Raw genomic sequence first — 21,863 nt, 5'->3', positions numbered from 1 at the left:
GTGCCCTACTAATTACAAGCAAAAACAAAACATTCAAATTTGATCATTAAACAAGTGCTTACTGAAACAATAGGACACCTTACTTCCTGATGCACAGTATTACCCGCATTGGCTGAAATAACTTGAATGAAAACTTTTGGTCATGTCCCAGTCTAAATTTGCAATCTATTGCAGAACTATCAAACACTGCAGTTGATGTATTCCAGATAAAACTGAAGAATATGTTGCAGATGAGATAACTAAAATAAACAAACTGGTGACATAAATAGCAATATCAGTGGTTGTCAGACTTTTTAAAGAAGTACCACTCTAATATCAAGTTTACCAAAATAACATCTCAAGTTTTTCCACAACAGAAGCAGACATTGTATATTTTTTGTTTTGTTACAAAAGAAAAGTGACAAAAGAACAAAGCTAATTCTTTAGTTATATTTTTATTGACTGGATTAATGAAGCATAAAGTTTTCACTAAATTTCGTTGATTTATTTATTTTGAGTGTGTGTGTTGTTTGTTTTATACTAAAAAAATTCCAACAAAAATTTTCAACATGTATGATATTTTTTATTATTATTATTGTTAATAATAAAAAAATTAGAATAAACGATAAAAATAGTTCAGCCTTTCACTGATTCAGATGCTCCACATCTTGTTTTGTCCTATGCGCGCTATAGCTGGAGTCTGCGCAGTGAGGCCGGGTCACACTTGGGTGCAGCTCCGCTAGAGAAGGAAGCAGAGTTTCCGGCTGTTTGCAGCGGAGCAGGAGGATTGCTGACGCCGCGAAACCCCGAGAAAAACGCCACCGGCTCGGGGGGCTAGTAGTTTCAAGCTTCGGTTGTTATTCTTTTTTTCTTATCAGGGGACCTGGGGGCAGATAAATTTTCTACGGGACAGGGGGGACCTGAGCAACAAGCCAAGCGAAGAAGCTGCACAAGGCGGAGGTTAGCTACCAGCTACCGGCATGGCTAGGGACTACGATTACCTCTTCAAGCTGCTCATCATCGGTGACAGCGGTAAGCAGACGCCGGGGATGCGGGACGGGAAGTGGGCCTTGTCGAATTTTTTATTTTATATATATATATATATTTTTTTTTTTTTACAAGAAGAGAGGGAGATATATAGCGTTGCGCCACAGCACACTGTCTGAACGCGTTTACCGTGTGTCATTTTATAGCTTTAGAGCGAAAATAATGAGGGAAATGTACACATCCGCCATGTTTCTGTGCCAGTGACAGGGCGGAGGTTGTGTGTCCGGACTGGGCATGTCAGGCCGGATACCGCCTCCACATCTTCTGAGGTTGTCTCACGAACGTTTCGGGTGTTGTTCGGTAGTTAGTGGGGCATTTATTGTATCTCCATAGCAATAGCCTCTCTTTGACCTAAATAGCTTCACCGGGGCTGTCTTATGTCAGTTTCATTTGGCCTCTTGGTTGTATCTGTTAGCTGAAGCTAAGCTAGCATCTCTGTTTCATGCTTGGCAATGTAAATAACTATTTCTAGACATTTTTATTTATGTTGTTGGTGTTAACTTATTGACTCAATAGGTTATTTATATTAATTATAAGTGCTTAATGTTGACTAAGTGGCGGGAAGCTGTCGGAGTGATTCAGTTTAGGTACCTGGTTAGCATGGAAGTCTGAACTCTCTGATTGTGGAAGAGTTCATCGCTGCAGCTGCCCAAACTGAAGTGAAAATAACAAAGTGGGCAGTATCAACACGAAGTATTAAGAGCAATCAGCCGCATGCTGTCATATGTACTCCCAACCCAGGCAAGAGAAATTCCCAGTCACACCTAAAAGCTGTACTGGGGGTGGTTGGAGCTACTCCACTGGCACTTTTGTAATTCAACTCCACCCTCTTTAGAAGCAACGTCTCATCCTGCTGGGGGTCTGATTTTGTTTGAGGTTGGGGGGGTCAATAATCTTTGCTTTCACTGACAGTTCCAAATCCTGGCACCACTAACCCATCAGCTGGCCGGCCACAGTGGAGAACAAGGCACATCTCTCACACAGGCTCCAGTGTCTCTTCAGCTGTGCTGCCACTGTCTGCTGTTTAGCACAGCTTTTTTTTTTTTCGGCAGGAAAATACAATTTTACTTCAAGCGGTCAACAGTCACCTGTTACATTTTGGCTAATTAAGCTTGTGCAGGGACTGGTGGTAATAATGTACTAATGAATCTCTTTCTGAACAGAAAGTAAAACACTGAAAAGTGTGTATTTTCTGTCCCCCTATTCATCTGCTTAATTTTGCTCAGATTTTAAGCAGAGCTGTAAATCAGCATTGGCCATAAAAGTTCTGATTAGTGGATCTCCACCGACCTCCATGGTTTTTAAGATATTTTAAATATTCAGTTGTGCTATTCCTATGGCTTACTACAGTAATTTTAATTCAACATCAGGTTAAAGTGACCAGAGTTTTATTGAGTAACCCAACGGTACCATTCCTCCACGCCACCGGTCAGCTGGATGAAAGACGACTCCTATATTTCCCCTCATACTTGCAGAAGAGAAAAGTCTTTTTGAAAATATTTCTGATCACAAAAATAAAATAACATTCGTGTTGTGAAAACAAAACGTTTACCACTTGCCACTATTAAAGTCACACAGTTTGAAAACTGCAGCTTGTAATCGCCGTGGTAGTGAAACCTTGGGAGTTTTTCACCAAGGTTACTGAAATCAGTTCAATCCAAAAATACTTTAATCTCCCAAAGGGAAGCTAAATGTTGTAAATCATACTGTACAGATGTCCTCTAGTTGTAGATGCTGATGGCTGTAGTGAGATGAGATTCTCACCCTGCAGTGCAGCTTGACGTGACCTCATTCATGTTCCATGTAATTGTGGCAAATATTTCATCGTATACCTGCGATAACTCCTGACAGTGGAGCTTATTCTAGTCAGAGAAAGTGATTTATTCCTTTTTTCTTTTTTTTTAGTCAGGCAGCTGGAAGCCACGATGTTTTCTGAAAACTCTCCTTTGAGGTTTTTCTATTGTTAGCCTGAACAAAACTCTGCAACATAGAGATCACAAGAGCCTGTGACCAATCAAATATTAGCTGCCTGCAACTACACAAAGGAACGGGCAGGACAGGAGGGCCTGAAGCAGAAAGGTGATCTGTTGAGGACAAAGCAGTGATCCCACTGTAAACATTGCTGTCCTCCTTTTTGTTTTCTTTAACTTGTGATGTACATAGTTTCTCTGCTCCTTTTAGGTGTTTTAGTTTGTTACACTTTAGCTATAAATCTAATTGAGCTCATGAGGTGTCTGTATAAGTTGACTTTAAAGTCGGTACACTAACTGCTGCTGTCGTCATCACATGATGTCTACGATACGAACCCACGTTAAACTCTTGAGTTACACCCGTAGGCCGTACCAAACCGTCTGAGACGAGGACGGGAGGCTTTAGGAACCTGCTGCGCTCTAAACCTTTTCCTGTGTTTTGTTTCTTTTTCAGGAGTGGGAAAGAGCAGTCTCCTTTTGCGCTTCGCAGACAACACATTTTCAGGTTTGTGGCTTCACCCTTGCCTCACACCTCGCCTTAACAAATTGTCACATCACAGCCACAAACCACAGAGGATCCTTTGGGGAGTTTTATATGGCAAACCATAGCTGGTCCTCTGTCCAGTGAAGTGAAACTCGTTTAGAGCCATTAATGTTTGGAAAAAAAGGACATGATTGTTGAGTGATTTTAAAGCAATTTGTCATGTAAATAAATAAAAAAAAAAAAAAAACACAGTTTAATTTCTGGTTTTAGGTTTTAAAGTAAATTAAAAACAAAAGCTTTGCAAAAAAGAAGATGCATACATTTTCTTCTATGGGATCTTGATATTTGTGGAAAATTTGGTCTAAAACAATATTAGTGCTAAATTTAGTGGCATTTTGCTGTGGAGATTCAGTGCTGCCATTCCATAAAACAAACACTTGTAGCTGCTAATACCCATCTATTTATCATAATATATCATAATATTATTTTTAATCCATCAAATCACTGCAGTTTTATCTGCATTCTGCCAAATTACATGAAGCTGAAAAGATGTTCAATATTTAACTGTAAGAGGTTTTCATATCATATAGAATCAGCTATTTGTTAATATTTTAGCAGTTTAAGTAGTTTTATCAATATATTTGGCCACAACTGGCCTTTTTAAAACATTCTCAATCTTGAAAATGAGTGACAGTGAAACACTGTCACTGTTTCAAACTCACTGTCACAGGCAGCGACAGTGAGTTTGTGCTTCCTGACCTTCCTGACCTTGAAAGTGCCTTCCCCACATGGAAACACGGTGGTGGCAGAGTCATGCTTTGGGGAAGCTGGGCAAATATGATGGGATGATGGATGGATGGAGTTAAATACAGACCGATGCTGGAGCAAAGGCTTGAAAAGGAGGCAGATGTTTACCTTTCTGTTGGACGTGGATCCTGAACACACAGCCAGCGCTGCAGTTGAATGGTTTATATCAAACTGTATTCATGGGTTAGAACGGCCAAGTCAAAGTTTAGGACAGTCTAAAAATGCTTTCCGTCTAATCTGGCTAAGATTGAGCTGTTTCATAAAGACGGACGGAGAACATTTTCAGTCTCCTGATGTACAAAAGTCATAGTAAATACTGAGGACGCACCGATTAACTTGTTCATGACCGATGCCAACACTGATGGCTGAGGGTTAGTTCTGGCCGTTAATCATCCCATAGAGACTAACAATGCTGAATTTACTTAAAACTTTTTATTCTTTTTATACAGACAAAGCGGTAAATGTACTGAATTATAATTATATTTGCTAACGCTGCACCAGTACAGAACATTTAACTATAGTGTCACAAAATGTAAAAACACTTTAATTTGTTCAGTCAGTGGAATTAGAACAACAGCCAACTTAAAATAAGTAAAAGAAACAAAAACAGGATGACTACTTTGGTCAAACATGTAAAAATAAACCTCAACAAATCTTCTTTCAAATGGTTAGAAAGTACAATTAGGAATTCTAAATATAACGTAAAATAAATAATAAAGCATGACGTCGCTCAGAGCATAAAAAATTTAATTAGACTGAATAGATCTGCCCTTATGGATAGGGCAGATTGTCATAGATACCTGATCTAGAATCTTGAGTAGAAAGCAGGGGGTTGAGTAGAAATGCACGTCACAGTTTTACATATTTAACTGTTAGAAAACTCCAAACCCCATATCCTCCATAAAAACAGTGACGCTTGCGGCTGCAATGTGACAAAATGTTGAAAACGTCACAGGGTACGAATACTTTAACAACATTCCTCCACATCTGCACGTGCCGCTCTCTACATCCGTCTCCATCTGCTGCTCGCAGGTAGCTACATCACCACGATAGGCGTGGACTTCAAGATCCGGACGGTGGAGATCAACGGCGAGAAGGTGAAGCTGCAGATCTGGGACACGGCGGGCCAGGAACGCTTTCGCACCATCACCTCCACGTGAGTAGAGCCGCCACTCCACGCTGCCGATCGAAGCCTCGGGAGGCGCTCTGTGGTCGTCAAATGAGATATTATATGAGGGGAGCAGCTGGCAGGCAGCAACAGTGAGTTTGTGCTTCCCCGTGAAACTGGGTGGGATTCCCCCACAGATCCTAATTACAGATGGAAGAGGGAGGTTCCTCGCTGTGCAACGGCAACAGCTGCACTTACACTTTTTGGTCCGTATGCCTCGGGGCTCGCTCTGATTTCTAACCGCTTGGACACTTTAAAACTCGACTGTTTTTCAGGTTTTGTTTTATCTTCCAATTAGCCGCTGTGAAACATCACTGCTCAACTAACAGCGTTTAGATCAGTCAGAAGCAGCAACTACGTTATAAAGGACAACAGTTTGTTCTTGGGGTTCACCTTTAATCTATGCTGCATCATTTGTCCCAACTAAAACATTTTGCAACATGTTGTGAATGAGAATCAGATGCATCCCAGTGATGCAAGGGTAGATAAAACAGCAGGGTATTTTTTTATTTCATATACTGATCAAAAAAAAGTTAAAGCAAAGCCTGGCCCTGACGAGACAGACTTCTCTACAGAAGTTGCAGTCAGTGCTTCGCAAAATGCTGTTGCCGTTAGCTGTGCTTTCGTTTTGTTAACTTCCTGCATGTTATGATTTTGTGACAATATTGTCTGTTCCTATTACTGGATAAACTTGAAAATCGTTTCAGAAACTGCTCCGTCCAACGGAGCACTGCTGTGTGACGCATGCGAGTTGCTTTGGGATCGTAAACCATTCATGCAGAAATCTCATTGCACTTGCATTTAATTCGTAATATGAATTACCACACAGAAAAAATAAATGGATTTCTTGAAATCATTACGGCAATACTCGATTCAAAAAATCTGAACTGAGTGTCAATTAGGCCTGATGGAATAAGCAGTAAATCAGTTAATCAATATGTTTGAACTAGCTCAATAATTTCCCTTTGCATGATTTGTCATTTTTCTCTTTTCTCTCTTTCTACCAAAAACTGGATGACAAAAATTCTCAATTTTGTGTTTTGCCCCCTTTTTTGAAGAAGTAGAAGAACAATGTTCTTTATGGATGGTTTATAATTCATTTTATTGCTTCTGTTGTTTTGATTTATTTTGGATATTTAAAATGTTTTCCAGTTCCAGTATTTAAATGATCATTAGAATTTAAAGTTTATTGACCTTGAAGAATATGTTCTTCCATTATTATGCCATTACCATTATGTTACTTGAAAATGGTCTCAAAACAACAATATTAATGTTTATCGCAGTAAATTCTGGGACAATTTATCATCCAGCAAAATTAGTTATCGTGAAAGTTCTAGTATCAATATCTGGTGTGTGAACGTTTCTAAGGAAAACATGAAATCGTTGTGGCCCACACGATATGACCTCAAGATATGCGCAGCGTGGACAACTATAGTTTATAGACGATTGTGCCCTATATAAATACATCTAGTTTTTAAAGTTAGTAAGGGTTAGTTAGGAGTGAACATCACACTTTCCTGTCGCTACACCCCCACCCCAATATCCACCCCAGATGAATCATCAGGGCGTCTTTGAGCCGCAGTGTTGAGAGTGATTTCATTCTCCATTAATTTGAATAATCCAGCAGCAAACTGAACCCAAGTGACTACACTGCTGCAGGACTCCATCAGTTCCTCAGTCCGGCAGAATGAGCTCAGGAAGGCAAAGCATCCAAAACATCTCAAGTGATTAACGTTCCCTAGGTAATGATGTCGATGGTAGACGTCTTTTCCTCGTTATACAATGTGTTCAGTGTTCTGTTGCTGTTGCCTACCTGAATGTCTCTTGTTAGAGAGCCTGTGTCTCCTATGAAACTGAAACTATGAACTTTGTAATTTAAACAAGTTGACACTAGGTTTGGGCAATATTTATTTAACACTGTTCAGACTTTGGTGAAAATATTTAATTAATGGTATTATTATCTACCTCTATAAAGGCTTGTGGTTTTGATTCACTACACATTACGGTTTAACAGTTTAAGACCATAAAGACTATAATGGATTTGTATTATATTAAAGGGGCACTATAGGCATATAGTAGCATTTTATAGCGCAGTCAAGTAACTGTTAACTTTTTTTTGTAAAAAATACTGTTTATATCATACTTGACTTTGTAATTTAATGCCTTGAAATTGGGCCTGTCTCTTTAAGAAGCTCCTGCTCTTTCTGAAACTCCACCCCCAGGAAGTCATCACATCACTCTTCTATTAACTTTTAGCAACATTTTACCAGCTTTGCACTGAGAAGTAACTCCTGTAATGAGGTCAGCTGATGCTCAGCTCCACCAGGTGTTTGCTAATTGCTGCTGGCTAGTCTGAAGGAGCTGAGTGGGGCGAGGGGTGCTCTACGAGGTGGAAACTCAGTAGCTTGAAAGCTGCAGCTCTAAGGAGGAGCAGCGCTTTGAAGGCGGAGCTAGATCCACCCAGGCATTTATTACATCTGAATGGTTGCCATGGGAGATTAAAAGATTTCTCAAACATGCATGAAAGAATGAAGGCAACACTCCAGGTATGTTTTAGATTAGTGAATAACATAACACGATGTAATGCTCAAGAATGTTAATTTTTTACATAATACTGCTCTTTAAGATGTTGTGGAACAAAGTCATCTAAGTCACATTTAAACAGATGAGCATTAAAAACAAGTTCTTCATGTTGGTGTAAGGATGCAGAATCAGTGCCTCTACACAAGACGTGGCTGTAGAGAAAGTAATGCCAGGAAGTGCATTTTTTGGGGGGGTTATTTTTGTTTGAATTCGTCCCATTAGTACACAGGCCTCATCAGGTCTTAGCAGGCTGCAAACCTTTCAGCTGAAGACTTGCTACCAAATGATCATGTGCACACTGTGACTCAGTGGGTCATCTTCGTATTCTTGTTGGTTTCCAGCATCGTTTTTGCTGGAAACGATGCATGTTGAAGTGCTTCAAGTTGCCTAAAATCTGTGTGTCAGGGTATGAATGTACACACACCAGGACTGCAGATGAGTCTGTGTGTATATATTTAGTCAACAGTGTCCAGGTTCAGTTAATTTACCACACAGAAGGCAAAACAGGCTCTGTCAGATTTTATCTTCATGGATCACAGGCTTTATACTTCTGCTCTGTCACATTCGTGTTGTCATGGTTAGAGAATGCCTCACAGTGTTTTTCCTGGTTTCAACTTCCACTATTTCACTCTCCACACCTCTTGCTGAATTTGTAAGAGTTTTTATAATGGCATAATATATTTTTGTTAAAGCAAAGATTTACACTGATCTGAGGTTTCTGGCTGTTTTCTAGTCAATTTAAGTGGAGTAATGTAACTTAAAATCTCAGTTCTTAAGGCGTTTTCACTTAAAGCTGCAGAAGAGGGTCTTGGTGCTGTCAATCAAGCTTGTGCTGTGTGATTGAATCACGCAGACCAAAACAACTGCACCAAGAAGGAGGTGGTCTCTGTACTGTTCCAACTCTAGAGCCGATGACTTGCGATGTCAATGTGACCCAACAGAGTCACCACGCTTATGCTGCAAGCTTGGACCTGAGCTGATTTCCTGTCCCTTTGTGAGTTTAGCAGGGACAGACGGGTTCTTACACGCTGCAGTTAGCTCAAACCAGCTAGTAAGACGTAAATGGACCACTGCAGCGAGGACGAGCAGGAAGTCAACTCGTCTTGAAGGAATAAAGTCATGAGGTGGTGTGGATGTTTTAGCCCCTGAGGAAGACTACGGTGCCAGTTTACCAGGCCTCCAGGAATCCCTGTGCAGAACATGATGCCTGTTCAGGCTGATTGTTACCGGCACTGAAGTGGAGTGTTGTTGCACCTCATTACGTCCTAAATGAATTTTGCTGTGGATGTGGATTGTTGGGTTATGACCTGCTAGGACCGCTCGGGAAGAACAACCTGCAGAGGAGTCGAGTGGTGAACAGTTACAACTTTGATGTTTTTTGAGATGTAAAAATTTAACAAATATTCTAAGGATTATAAGTAACAAGTTATTGAATAAAGAGGTTCAGCTTTGTGTAATGTATTTTTTTGTTTTGTTTTGTTTTTTTTTCCTGGAGAAAAGGTTTAGTCTGGCTGTGTGTGTGTGTGTCCACCTACCTGCTGTCCTTTTACTGTTGGACATTTTGGACAAAATTGGCTAGCAAAGCAGTATCCCCATACAGTCCCACCGAACAGGAAGGCTGACAAAAGCTTCTTTGTGTGTGTTTGATGCGCCCTCTCTCCACACTTCACCTAAATATCGGACTTATAACCAAACTAATTATTGAGGCTGCAGCTAGCTAACAAGTATTGGCCCTTTTAATCTTTTTATTGAAATTGCAGGTTGATTACATTCAAAATTGAGATTTGTCCCCATCTTCTGGACGCCAGCTACAATACAAAAAAAAAAAAAAGAAAAAAAAAGACTGCCAGCTTTGTCTTCTGGCACCACTGGTATAAAATCTGCTCAACTAAATATTTCTATAATATTTAGGTCTGGGGGCTGAAAGGTTTATTTTTTCTTTCCATTGGCTCCCTGTAGCTCAGACTTTAGAATACTTCCTTTAGTTTATAAATTGCTGAACGGCCCAGCATTACAATACTTTAGAGATCTTGTATCAATCTCCCAGAACCTCTTAGGTCTTCTGGTGATACAAACCAGAACCAATTGGTATGTGTGCTGTTAACAATAGTATCTCCTTTGTTGCCAACTTAGCTCCGTTGTCGCTATACTTAGCAACTTTTCAGACAAAATAAATTGGTATTGGCTAAAATTGGAATTGGCACGTCAGGCTTCTTACAGATTGGCTAGAAAACTGCAACTGGTGAACCTATAATTAGCCAGGGGAGCTTTCTAATTTGTGTTTTGTCTTTATGTATTAATTCTATTTGCTGAATCACTAATTGTCTCACACGTTTATGTGTCCAACACCTTCCAAAGACAAACGGGTGCCAACACAAATGTTGTGTTTTCTCTTCTCCAGATATTACAGAGGAACGCACGGGGTCATAGTGGTCTACGACGTCACGAGCGCCGAGTCCTTCGTCAACGTCAAACGATGGTTACATGAAATCAACCAGAACTGTGACGACGTCTGCCGAATATTAGGTGGGTCTCGTTCTCGCGCCGCCGAAGGAGACCCGGCTGAAAGCAGAGACGATCAGAACCTGTGATGTGTTTCCTCGTTTCAGTGGGAAACAAGAACGACGACCCCAGCTCGAAGGTGGTCGAGACGACCGACGCGCAGAAGTTTGCGGAACAGATGGGAATCAGCCTGTTTGAGACGAGCGCGAAAGAAAATATCAACGTTGAAGAGGTGAGGCAGCTTCTTCTCGAAGTGCAGAGTCATTTTCTAAAAGTACTCCCACTTATGACAGAAACGATGCATTTTACTGGAGTTCACAACTGTGTTTTGATTTCTGAAGCCTTTTACAAATAAAAATCCAAAAGGCATGGCATGATTCAGTTTCACCTTAGAGTATCTACCAGCTTTTTACATCTAAACATTTACATTTTTCTCCATCCTTCTCTATATACAATAGTCCGATTGTCAGTTGTATTTAGCCCTGGACTTTGACTGGACTGTTTTCTTCTCGTCTCAGCAGTTTCTCCACTGTTGCCAACTGTATTTAGCAACTTTTCCGACAAAAACATCTGCCAAAATCGGGACAGTTCAGCCTTTTAAAAGATCGGTAATCAATCTTTTAAAAAATAACTGTAATCGGTGCAACTCCAGCTTTAATATTTTAGTTTATAATACAGAGGCCATGCTTCTCACTATCTGTGGCCTGTCAAAGCAGACCAACATCAATGCTGTACACCTATGTATGTTTTATATTCACCAAGCTTATGGCACATTGAGTGTTTTTCTGATGAACTTCTCTGTTCTGTTTACCAATTAGATGACTACTGAAGCTTACATTGCCTTGTATTTAGGGGTGTCAGAGTAAAGGGATTGAATGCAAATAGCTACTTCCTTTGTATGTTAAATATTTTTGCATGATTTTCACATTCACAATTCAATTCAGAAATATTGACTGAAGACGCTCTGTTTTCCCAAGACAGCCTCCTTTCACTTCATAGTTAATCTTCTGTTTTTGGTTTGTCATATAAAATTCCATTTGCTGTTTGAACATTGTTTTATATTTTTGTGTTGTATTAATCAGGCCTTCCAGGCTTCCATAAGTTTTGTGTTTTTTTTTTTTTCTTTTTAACTATCAAACTCACTGACTTTTATGCTGCTACACTAGAAATATTTGCAAGGAATATTACAGAAAAAAAGACGACAAGCATAAATACAAACATTTTGATTACTTAAACTAAAAATAGTTTGATCTTTTTTTGTTTGTTTGTTTGATTTACTCTGATCAGATGTACTGTGATTTACATATTGATCACACACTGTTGATGCGTTCCAGTTGTGGTTGGAAATGGGAAATTAAAACTTCCAAGTTTGGAAGTTTTGGCTGGAATGCTCACCAGAAGTCACACTTTTAACTTAATGCCAAGTCAGGCTGAGTAGTAGAAGTAAGAAATACTGCCACCTGCAGGTGGGAGGTAGCACTCGGTGAAGCCCAAGGTTTTTGACCATTTTTGCAAAATATTTGCAAGAAACTCACATTTATGCACGGGCACAAAATAAAAGTGGGGATCTTTTAATCACTGTGATCGTGTAATTTATTAATTTAAAATAAATCCAGCGTTGCATCAGCCTCTTTCCAAAATGGAAAAAATAAAAGAAAGTCCTCCAAACACTTTGTAATTGTCATATTGTTGCTTTGCAGATGTTCAACTGCATCACAGAGCTGGTGCTAAAAGCCAAGAAGGAGGTTCTAGCCAAGCAGCAGCAGCAGCAACAGAACGACGTGGTCAAACTCACCCGGAACAGTAAACGGAAGAAAAAGTGCTGCTAGCAAAAGCGAGCGGTGAACGGCCGGAGGCATCTCCTCTCCACACACTCACACACCACACCATGGGACTCAGAGCATCTAAATTAAAGAGCAGATAAAGATTTAATGAATATACAGTTTAAAAAAAGAAACAAAAATAAAAAATAAAATAAATGGAAATATTGTCCCCTTTGGACAAACTAATCATGAAGACTTTAAAAAAACAGAAAAGGAAAAAAAAAAGAAAGAATTTGTACAGATTTTTATGAAACGTCAGATCAGGTTTTATTTGGAAGGCATCAGATAAGCACTGTTTGACCTGAGCTCCTCGTTTTCGTTGAAGAATCTTAAGCCGACGTCTGACGGACACAAAGCTCAGATTTCCGTCTGCGTACTCCGCCCCCCCCGTCTTACCCTCCTATCAGTATCTCATCTCTCCTTCCCGTTCCGCCGCACACAGGACGCTCCGGGCCGAGGCCGGCTCCGAACCTGAGGGGGGGAGGACTCGTTTCCTTTAGACTTTTTCATTTAATTAGTTTTTTTCTTCTTTTTTTTCTCTTCCCCATGGGCGGAGTGAGGACTTTGCGCATGGCTGCGAAAGAAAGAACTCCTCATGTGTTTAAAAGTGCGTACATTTCATCCGCCCGCCTGGCCAACAGATCATGAACTTCTCAGTTTCGTTGTCGGGGGAAACGAGCCCAACGATGAAGTCGATTAGCACGTTTAGCAGTTAACCTAAAGGACTGAACTGGTGTTTTCTCATGTTTTTCTTTTCTCTCTGTATTTTGCCAAGCTTCCCCTTCCTTAATCACTTATCTTCCAGTAGCGCTGAGCCAATGTTAACTGATCTCATGTTTTCCATTGTTTTTGTGTTTTATTTTCTCTGTGCAGCAGAGCAGGTGAACCACTCCCAGAGCTCCCATTACACTGTTCACTGCAGTCTTACTTCCCCTTCCGTTTTGCTTTAAACCTTTTTTTTTTTTTTTAACAAAACAAAGATACTGCCAATATTATAAAACAAAGAAGATCTATATAAATATATTAGCTCGGCAGAGCCTCTCATTGGACTGTTGCCATAGCGGCCGTTGGCTGGCCAGGATACAGGGTGAATCGGCGTCTGATGGGACCCTGTTGAGTCCTCAGGAAATGCTCCCTCCCTCTGTTCTTCTTGTTCTTCTTCTTCCTCTTCCTCTTCTTCTGTGTTGCTGCCGCCAGCCTTGTATTCCCTCATCACCCACATATCAGCACCTCGCAGCGACCGACTCACCATCTGCAAGAAGAAACCCGCCATCGCCGTGTCCTCTCCTCCAGACCGGACTGTGGACTGGGGTTGCTTTCTTTCTGTTCTGTTTTAATTTTATTTAGTTTTTTTATTGTTTTTTTGGACATGTAACTTTGTTTTGCAGATTTTTTTTTCTTTTGGTAAAAACTAACGAGAACTGACTGTGTTCTCGCCATCAACAGTGACTAATGCCATGTTTTGATCTCCATCACCAGCCCTCCCCCCTCCCTCCTCCTCAACCTGTTCAAGTGTTAGCAGTCAGTTTTCGGTGTCCATGGCGACAACATGGCAGAACGAGCGGTAGCACTGGATCCCCTGCATCTGGACCTGACTCATGTTTTCCCATCAGCATCTATTACTGACATTTATTGTTTTTTGTTGTTTTTTAATTGGGAGAGCTTTACTGAGATGGAGGAGGAGGAAATACCCTGAGCGGGTTCTGGTGGGTTCACGCCAACAGGTATCAGAAAGCCCACACTTTGATTTCTCTCTACCGTGTGTATGTAGTGCACACATGGTGTATAGTGTATATATACAAATGTGTGTTTATATTCAATATAAAAGATACACACTTGATTGGCGCACCAAATCGTGCATGTGCTGCACATGCCTCGTGTGCTGGGGTCATGAAACGACACACTCGTCAGCTGTGGTTCGCTGTACACTGGAGAAATAAAGATGTACTATTCAGTTTTCCCTACATGAATTAAATCAGTAATAAACGTTTTAAAGAAATAAATATTTGACACATAATGATTGATTTTTGTCCCGAGTTCATTTTAGCAATCTCTGTTTTTGTTTTTTTCTGAAGATGGTGTAAAGTTTGAATTGGTGTTTAGGTTGATTTTGAAGCCTGGCGAAAGCAATAAGGAAGCAAAAATAATTGCAGTTTAATAAATAGTGCACTAAATATATTGATATGACTGTCACCTTTCTAAAATAATGGCTTAACTTTTTTTTTTTTTAAATCACATCTTTTTTTCTCCAAAAGATCATTTATACAAAAACAATCACTTTTGGAAAAAAAAAAAAAAAAACAAACAACTTGGGCCACTTTTTAAGGACACATATCTTTTGTTCTGTAAAAAAACAATTTTGAAAATCCTAAAACAAAATCAAGAAATATAGCAGTCAGTAAGTGCTTCACTCACCTTTGTTTTTTGAATGTTTTTGTAAATTTGGTTCCCAACAAAATGTTCTTTCATTCTCGCTACTAGATCAGTTTTGGAGTGTGGAATTTTTTCATGTTTTTTTTCTTCATATGTTCTTGGTATAACACTAAAAGGCATTTTGCAGTAAGCGATATTTTGGTCTCATCTGGGTAAAAGGAAAAGGTGCAGCAGGGATGATGACAGCCTTGTCAAGCAAAATCCATTCAAGGGGTGAACAGAGGTTCATCAAGAGTCATTCTTGATGTGAAGCCACTCCTGTGCGTCAGACATGTTGAACCCGGGCTCGGGAGAGAAAAAAAAACTCTGCTCTTGCTCAGTGGTCCAAAGTCCTTTTTTCAGATGAAAGTAAAATTTGCATTTCTTTTATTTTATTTTTTAAAATAATTTTCTAATTGATCTTCTGTAATAAAATTTTCTGAGGCACTAGATTTAAGGATTTCATTTTCTGTAAATCTTTAAAGTTACACAAAATGAAGGCTTGAACCATTTTAACTGGTGAATCTGATAGAGAAGGCCTTTTACAGTTGTAAACTATACTATTTTTTTAGATTTGCAAATATTTTTAACCCTCCCGCAATTTTAAGAGATGGAGTCATTTTTTTACGGTGCTGCAGATTCCATGTGCGCTTATCCGATTGTGTGTGTGTGTGTGTCTCTTCAGGAATTGACGGTCTGACCAGACAATACCTCAACTCCTCCACCTCCCCGCTGTCCGCCATTTGCAGCGTTCCTCCTAAGCATGCCGCTAATTAAGTCATATTATTTCCTACTGTCTCATAAAATCCTAATAAAATACAGTAAAGTTTGTGTTTGTAATATAACAATATTTAGTAAAGTTTAGAAAATGATGGTGGTTAATATTATTGGATGAAAATGTCCACTGAATCTGGACCCTTACATGAAATATTGGAGGAAATGCTTTACTCAAAACAAATAGTTTTTTTGTCCTTCCAGAGACATTTTTTCTTTACTAATTTTTAATCAGCAACAATTTGTACAGTATATTCAAAGTGCTGTTTATATCTGATGCACTGTTTTTGTAATTGAGCAGAAGGATTAGACGGATCAGCAGCTCCATTTGTCCAACTGTGGGAACCACAAACACAAGCGCTTCCAACTCGAAGAGACTGAGACACGAGGATTGTAAAGAGTTTATTCGTACAAAAACAAGGATGCTAAGAAAATTGCATGATAAATATTTTTGAATAGTTTGAAGTATTTTGTAACTAAAACAGTGTCGTCAGTCAGTGGTGAATGGAAGCACTCACATGGAGTACAATGAGCCCACCGAAAGCACTAAATTCGAAAACATCGGACCGAGGGAGAGATGAGTAACACAAACACACTCAATGGGATCTCTGTGTTTCCCACTGCAACACACACTTCAACCTATGGTGGCCGGCATCAGGACGTCCAGCCAGACACACACAGAGACACTGGACATGTTTTCAGATGTGAGGGAAATAATTCATTCAGGCTGCAGTGTCAGAGAAATTCAACCAGAAAAAAACAGCATTTACATCAAAATAAAGTCAACAGAATCAAACATAACATTTTTTTCTCTTCTTTTTTCCTGTAAGATGACATAAAAAAACAAAACAAAGAAACTGAAGTTTAGTTCCAGTACTGACTCCAATATGTTGGCTAATGTGATTATTGGTAACATAAAAACACTGATTGTGATCATCTCTGCTGGCCAGTATTATTATGTCATAAACTGATGCTTGAGGTTACTTTTTTTTTTTAATTGGGTTGATTGTGTCGTTTTTGCTTTACCTTAAAGAGAAATAGCGTCTCCTTTTGCTATGTAAGTTATGGAGTAAACTATTGTTTCAGGACAATATTGATAAAAAAAACTCTTATCAAGTCTATCTTAAGTAAGTAAATGTTTACACTAAAAGTGATTATTCACTAGTCTGACTAAAACCTGGAAATAACCTACTGGTTCATTTTCAAAACTGTTGTCTCTTGAAATGGCTCTTACAGGGACTGTCAATTGTTGAAGTTATGTCAAATGTTTTTAATTTGTTAATATTTTACCTTAATTCTTGCATACAGTACTTAAGATTTTCTGTGTCTTCATTTACTAAAACATCCAGCTGATCCTGGAGGCAGCCAAGAAGAGCCAAGATTAAAGTGAAATTCTGACATCTTAAAAGTAATTTTACTTAAAAAAAACATTGAGGTTTATGCAGATTTTATCATTCAAGTCTGTTAATCATTGTCATGTTTGGCTTGGATGCTTATTTACAAAAAAAAATCAATTATGGAGGTAGGAAGTGGTGCAGCGCTAAAAATCTTACTGACTACTCAGAGTGAAACATGGAAATGTTTCCGGTCAGTATAACTCTGATATATAAAAACAAACACAGAGGTTATAGTGTACACCATTTTAACATGTATGCCTTAATTTTCTATTAGGTAGGTATGTATAAATACTTAACATGTTCCATTCTCAGTATGTTTCACAGAGGAAGACAGTTGGTGTTGCACAGCCTCCAACCTCCATTTCCCTATAAAGACTTAAACCATCCAATGCAGTTGTGACAGGTTCATAAAAATATGACCAAAGTCACTTTAAATTTCTTGTAATTGAATGGAGAGACGCACAGAGGTACAAGTTAGCTGGTCTCAATTTATGCCAGATGAAGATAATTATGTACTGCAGTCAAGATATTAGCTGCTCGTACATTTTTAACAGAACCTCAGTCCCAGTTCTTTTCATTTTAAGTCATTACCAATAACAGATTACCTGAAAATCACAAGGCCCATACATCCCTTGAAAATGAGATCTAGATCTCAATGGGAATTAGCATACTTGACTTTTAGGGCTGTTTATTCATGCTAGCTAGCTTTGTGTTTAAATAAGCTAGGCTATCTTACCCCTAAAACCAGGGACACAGCTAGTTAGGCTCTATCCCTGAAGCATCAAAGCACTATAGCTTGATAGATTTGAATGTGGGTGGTAACATTCACAGTGATGCTAAAATATAAACTTTAGCTGGCTGCGTACACCCCTTTCTAAATTCCAGTATTTGTTAAAATGAGACAAATTAACCTAAGATAAATCTTGCTAAACATTTGTTTACATGCAGAAGCATTTAACTGCCAGAACAAGGAAATAAAGAAATACAGGAACGGTATTGTTATAATGAAATATGAAACTCATAAAACATTATAACAAGAAGGTTTCTTCTTTTAGTGGGATGCTGCTCCTGTATTTATTCACTAGCTTGGGTAGTTAAACACTTCTGTAAAAAAAAACAATAGAATAATATATAAATCTATTTCTTTTCTTATAGATCATTTAAATGTGCAGACATTTTAGAATTTTGTGTGTAGGTCCAGTAAATTGCATCATATAGATAAAGAATTTGAATAAATAATTTGAATTTATGAAATTTCTCTCACTGTGTGAGACCAAACAACCAAAGAGGAAAGAAAAAGAAACCAAAAGATACTTTGTTCCATCGAAGGAGTTTCAGTTCACAAGACATAAAAACAGTCGACAAAAACATTGTACAGATATGTCTTTCTACAAAAAGATTTTCTGTCAAAAAGTATGCTTTTTCTTATAAATATATCATCCAAACCTATTTGTCATTTTTATAAAAAAATCATTCTTTGGGTTGATCCTTCCCAACAACCAGCTGAGATGACGTGAAGACACCTGCATAGGTTTGCACAGCTTCATTAAACATGAGCTCAAACACACACAGACATGAGACATTAATGTGCCACACAGAAAATCATCCACACTCAAAGATCTGAGCTCGCCTCGTTGTGTTTCGCCAGTGGAGTCAGAAATACCCCCCCAAGTATGGAAGCCCGCAAGCTAAGAAATCAAAGTGCCTGTGAAATATTGAAGCGAGAAATATGGAGGTAGACCATCTCCAGTAGGAGTGAATGCAAACGGTCACGTTGAATGCTGACAGCTGTGGTACACTGACATGCTTTTAACCGGTGGGATTCATAGTTATTGTTCATATAATAAATCCTAACCCCTTCTCAAGCTGATGTAAACAAGAAATTTGGTCAACTAGGAAGATGACTGACATCACGGAGACAACACTCAGCAGTGCTTTTTCTTCAAATGATGTCCATGATGTGAGCAGTAGGGAAATAATACCACTAAGATAGATTTAAGGAGTTCTTCCATCCCCACAAAGGTTTATTCATCTGTCAGGGTCGAGGATGGAGAGTCTCTTGAGGTCGCGACAACATCCCACAAACTCAAAAGTTCTTTTTTTAATTTAGTTTTCCTTCTGTTGCTTCAACCCAATCCTATTCCTATTTAAGCTGAATATTTCAACGCCATGTTGATAAATTCTTAAACAAAGGATGAAAATTCATTAGAATTTTTTTTAAATACAAAAGAACTAAGAAATTAAAATAAAAAAAATATTTATGTTCCCAAAGAAACTATAACAGGCCGGAGAATTTCACCAGGAGGCTGGCTGGCTGGCTTCACGTTCCCTTTGGGCTGTTGACTGGTTTAGATGGGCTAGTGTGGCTAAGTACTCCCTGGTGTTTACAATAAAATTGTTAAAACAAATTAAAAGTAATGTATTACAATTTGTGAAATTTTCAACAAAACTGGCGCCAAACAGTCAGGGGGAAATCCCAGTCTCTCCAAAGGGCTAACTTCTCACAACCTTGTTCATGTCTCATGTGGTTCATAATGATTGACAGACGTCTTGCTACAACATATTGTTTACATTTTGTGAATATGTTATTACTACTACGCTGTACGTCCACCACGGAAATGCCAGAATTTTAGCTATAGTTCTTGGTGTAACATCTGGGTTCAGCCCCGGCTATGAACGCTAATCAAGATGTTGTAAATCTTAAGTTTGAATTATTCCCCGACATTGATTTAGATTATCTGACGCAAGAGTGCAACCTTAGAAATTAAACAATAATTGTAAAATATAAAACCTCAACACAGTCCAGGAAGCGTTTCTCAACAGACCCTCTGTACTTAGCAAATAACGTAGGAGAAGGGGCTGGTTTTTATCAGGCTGGCTGTTTGTTCAAAAAAAATAAATAAATAAAAAGTTGTTGCACTTAGAAACTCAGTCTGAGATCTACTGCAATCAAAGCAACTAGCGACAATAGCTAAGGTAGTCAGAGGTTTCTTTAATTTTTTTCTTATTTTTTTACATTTTTAGAACTGCATTTTTAAAATGCCCATAAGTCAGTCCACCCATCCATTATCATACACTCTGGTCCCCAGTGGGGTCAGGAGGAGTGCTGGTGCCTATCTCCAGTGGTCACCAGTCCATCACAGTGCCCGTTAGTCATCCCCTCCATTTATATTCTTTCATTTGGGAATTGACCTTTTCCAGTTGTGTTGAACACGCCACGTTCACGTCCGGTTTTTTTCCCTGACACATGAATAAACCTCAGAGACTCCCCATCGTTGTGTTTACTCTGTCACTGCCAGAACTTCTCTTTACACTCTGAGCTCTACCTTAATACTTCAAACTTCTGCCTTTCCCCAGACTCCTCGGCCTGATAACTGAGATGCATACTGTACATGCTGAAACGCTTTAACATTGTTTTCCACCTCTACAGAGTTGGCAGTGGGTTTTGTAGGCACTACAAGGAAACCTTCCTCTGTGGAGGTAAACTTTGTGACCCTGTCCTGTCCTGTAAGACCAGAAAGCAAAGCGCTCTTTAGGGTGGATTGCTGAGCCAAAGCCTCTGGGGAAGTGTTGATTTTTATTTTATTTTTATTTTTTTTTTACCTTCATTCATTTCCTTTCAGTAAGGAGCAGAGCAATGGGACAGATAAAGTGCAAAAATGATCTGAACCTCCCCCCCAACATCAGCGCCTGTCTACCACCGCCTGTCTTTGGCTGAGCTGTTTACCCATACACTCCCTCACCTGCGTCTGTCTCTGCGTGTCTCTGCTGTGCTTTAAGGGCCAGTTCCAACAGGGCTCAGTTCTTTTTGAAAAAAGAGAAAAGTCTCTTGTCCCGCTCAGAGACGCGGCGAGCTCGCCTCGGGGACTGACTCCTTGACGATCCGGACAGCGCGGCGTGGACCGAGCGCCACTCGTCCTGGTGCTTGTCCATCAGCTGCTGGTCAATCACTCTGTGCATGTCGTCCTACAGCCAGAGACGGCAAAGTGAACGAGAGAGAAGGGAACCGCAGAGAAACATAAACACAGATAGCGCCAGCCTGTGGGTGAGGTGGGGTGGGGGTGAGATGTGAAACGACTGGACTCTGTCAAGTTAACTGCTGTTATTGATCTGTTATTGCTGTACCAACCGTCTAGACCCCTCAGATCTTCTGGTTCTGATCTGCTCTGCATCCCCAGAACCAGAACCAAACGAGGAGAAGCAGCATTTAGTTTCTATGCACCACGGATTTGGAACAAACTTCCAGAAAACTGTAAAACAGCTGAAACACTGGGTGCCTTTAAATCTCAGCTTAAAACCCACCTGTTTAGAGTTGCTTATGGCAATTAATGCTTTCAACGTATTTGATGTTTTTAATCTTTTTAATGATTTCATCCTTTCTTTTTACTTTCTTTTTATTTTTCTTTCTCACTGTTTCCTTGTCAAACGATGTTTTGAAAATCATGTAAAGCACTTTGAAATGCCTTGCTGCTGAAATGTGCTATACAAATAAAATTTGATTGATTGATTGATTGCTGGTGTAATAATTCAAGAAGTACTGAAACAACAAGTCAAAATGCACAGTGTTGAGGTCTGATGTAACTCATAGGTTAAGTTAAAAAGGAGTATAATTGAAGCAAAAACTAATACCGTTTAACAGCGACTACTAAAAGCAGTTCTATTCAATGAATTTATCCGTTTTCTTCCATCATTGTGGAAGAAATTTAGCTCAAATGTTGTGTCCTGTGTTGTTAAGTTCACGGAGACTCGATGTCCCACCACAGCAGTTCCTCCAGGGTGAGTTTGGATAGATTGTTGCAACTCCTATTCTGTCGTAGTTTAGGGCCATTAGCTGCATCTTTGTTACAAATGTGCACAAAACTTTGTTGGTATTCTGCTAATGTCAAAAAGACATAATGTCGCAGTTGCTCTGTTTCC

At 39.3% G+C, this 21,863-nt stretch overlaps 2 protein-coding genes across 2 annotated transcripts in view; one reads left to right on the top strand and one right to left on the bottom strand.

Moving 5' to 3' along the window:
- Positions 1–705: 705 nt before the first annotated feature.
- rab35b (RAB35, member RAS oncogene family b) lies at positions 706–14,380 on the top strand. Its single transcript, XM_014967167.2, has 6 exons — positions 706–1,011; positions 3,451–3,501; positions 5,320–5,443; positions 10,440–10,564; positions 10,648–10,772; positions 12,241–14,380. The coding sequence occupies exons 1-6, from the start codon at positions 960–962 to the stop codon at positions 12,367–12,369; spliced, it is 606 nt and encodes a 201-aa protein (XP_014822653.1). The 5' UTR covers positions 706–959; the 3' UTR covers positions 12,370–14,380.
- Positions 14,381–16,563: 2,183 nt separating this feature from the next.
- bicdl1 (BICD family like cargo adaptor 1) overlaps positions 16,564–21,863 on the bottom strand; it is a 29,954-nt gene continuing 24,654 nt past the window's right edge. Inside the window, exon 11 of the mRNA XM_088009108.1 lies at positions 16,564–20,912. Coding sequence (XP_087865234.1) covers positions 20,745–20,912 — 168 coding nt within the window. The 3' untranslated portion in view covers positions 16,564–20,744. The remainder of the gene's footprint in view (positions 20,913–21,863) is intronic.

This window comes from Poecilia mexicana, unplaced genomic scaffold (genome assembly GCF_051168715.1).
Source record: "Poecilia mexicana isolate PSO_F unplaced genomic scaffold, ASM5116871v1 scaffold_9, whole genome shotgun sequence".
Taxonomy (NCBI): domain Eukaryota; kingdom Metazoa; phylum Chordata; class Actinopteri; order Cyprinodontiformes; family Poeciliidae; genus Poecilia; species Poecilia mexicana.
This window is presented reverse-complemented; position numbering and strand designations above follow the sequence as displayed.

Coding starts and splice junctions, on each gene's coding strand:
- rab35b (XM_014967167.2), top strand. CDS start 960: ATGGCTAGGGACTACGATTACCTCTTCAAGCTGCTCATCATCGGTGAC. Junction 3,502..5,319: donor CGCAGACAACACATTTTCAG/GTTTGTGGCTTC, acceptor TGCTGCTCGCAG/GTAGCTACATCACCACGATA. Junction 5,444..10,439: donor TTTCGCACCATCACCTCCAC/GTGAGTAGAGCC, acceptor TCTCTTCTCCAG/ATATTACAGAGGAACGCACG.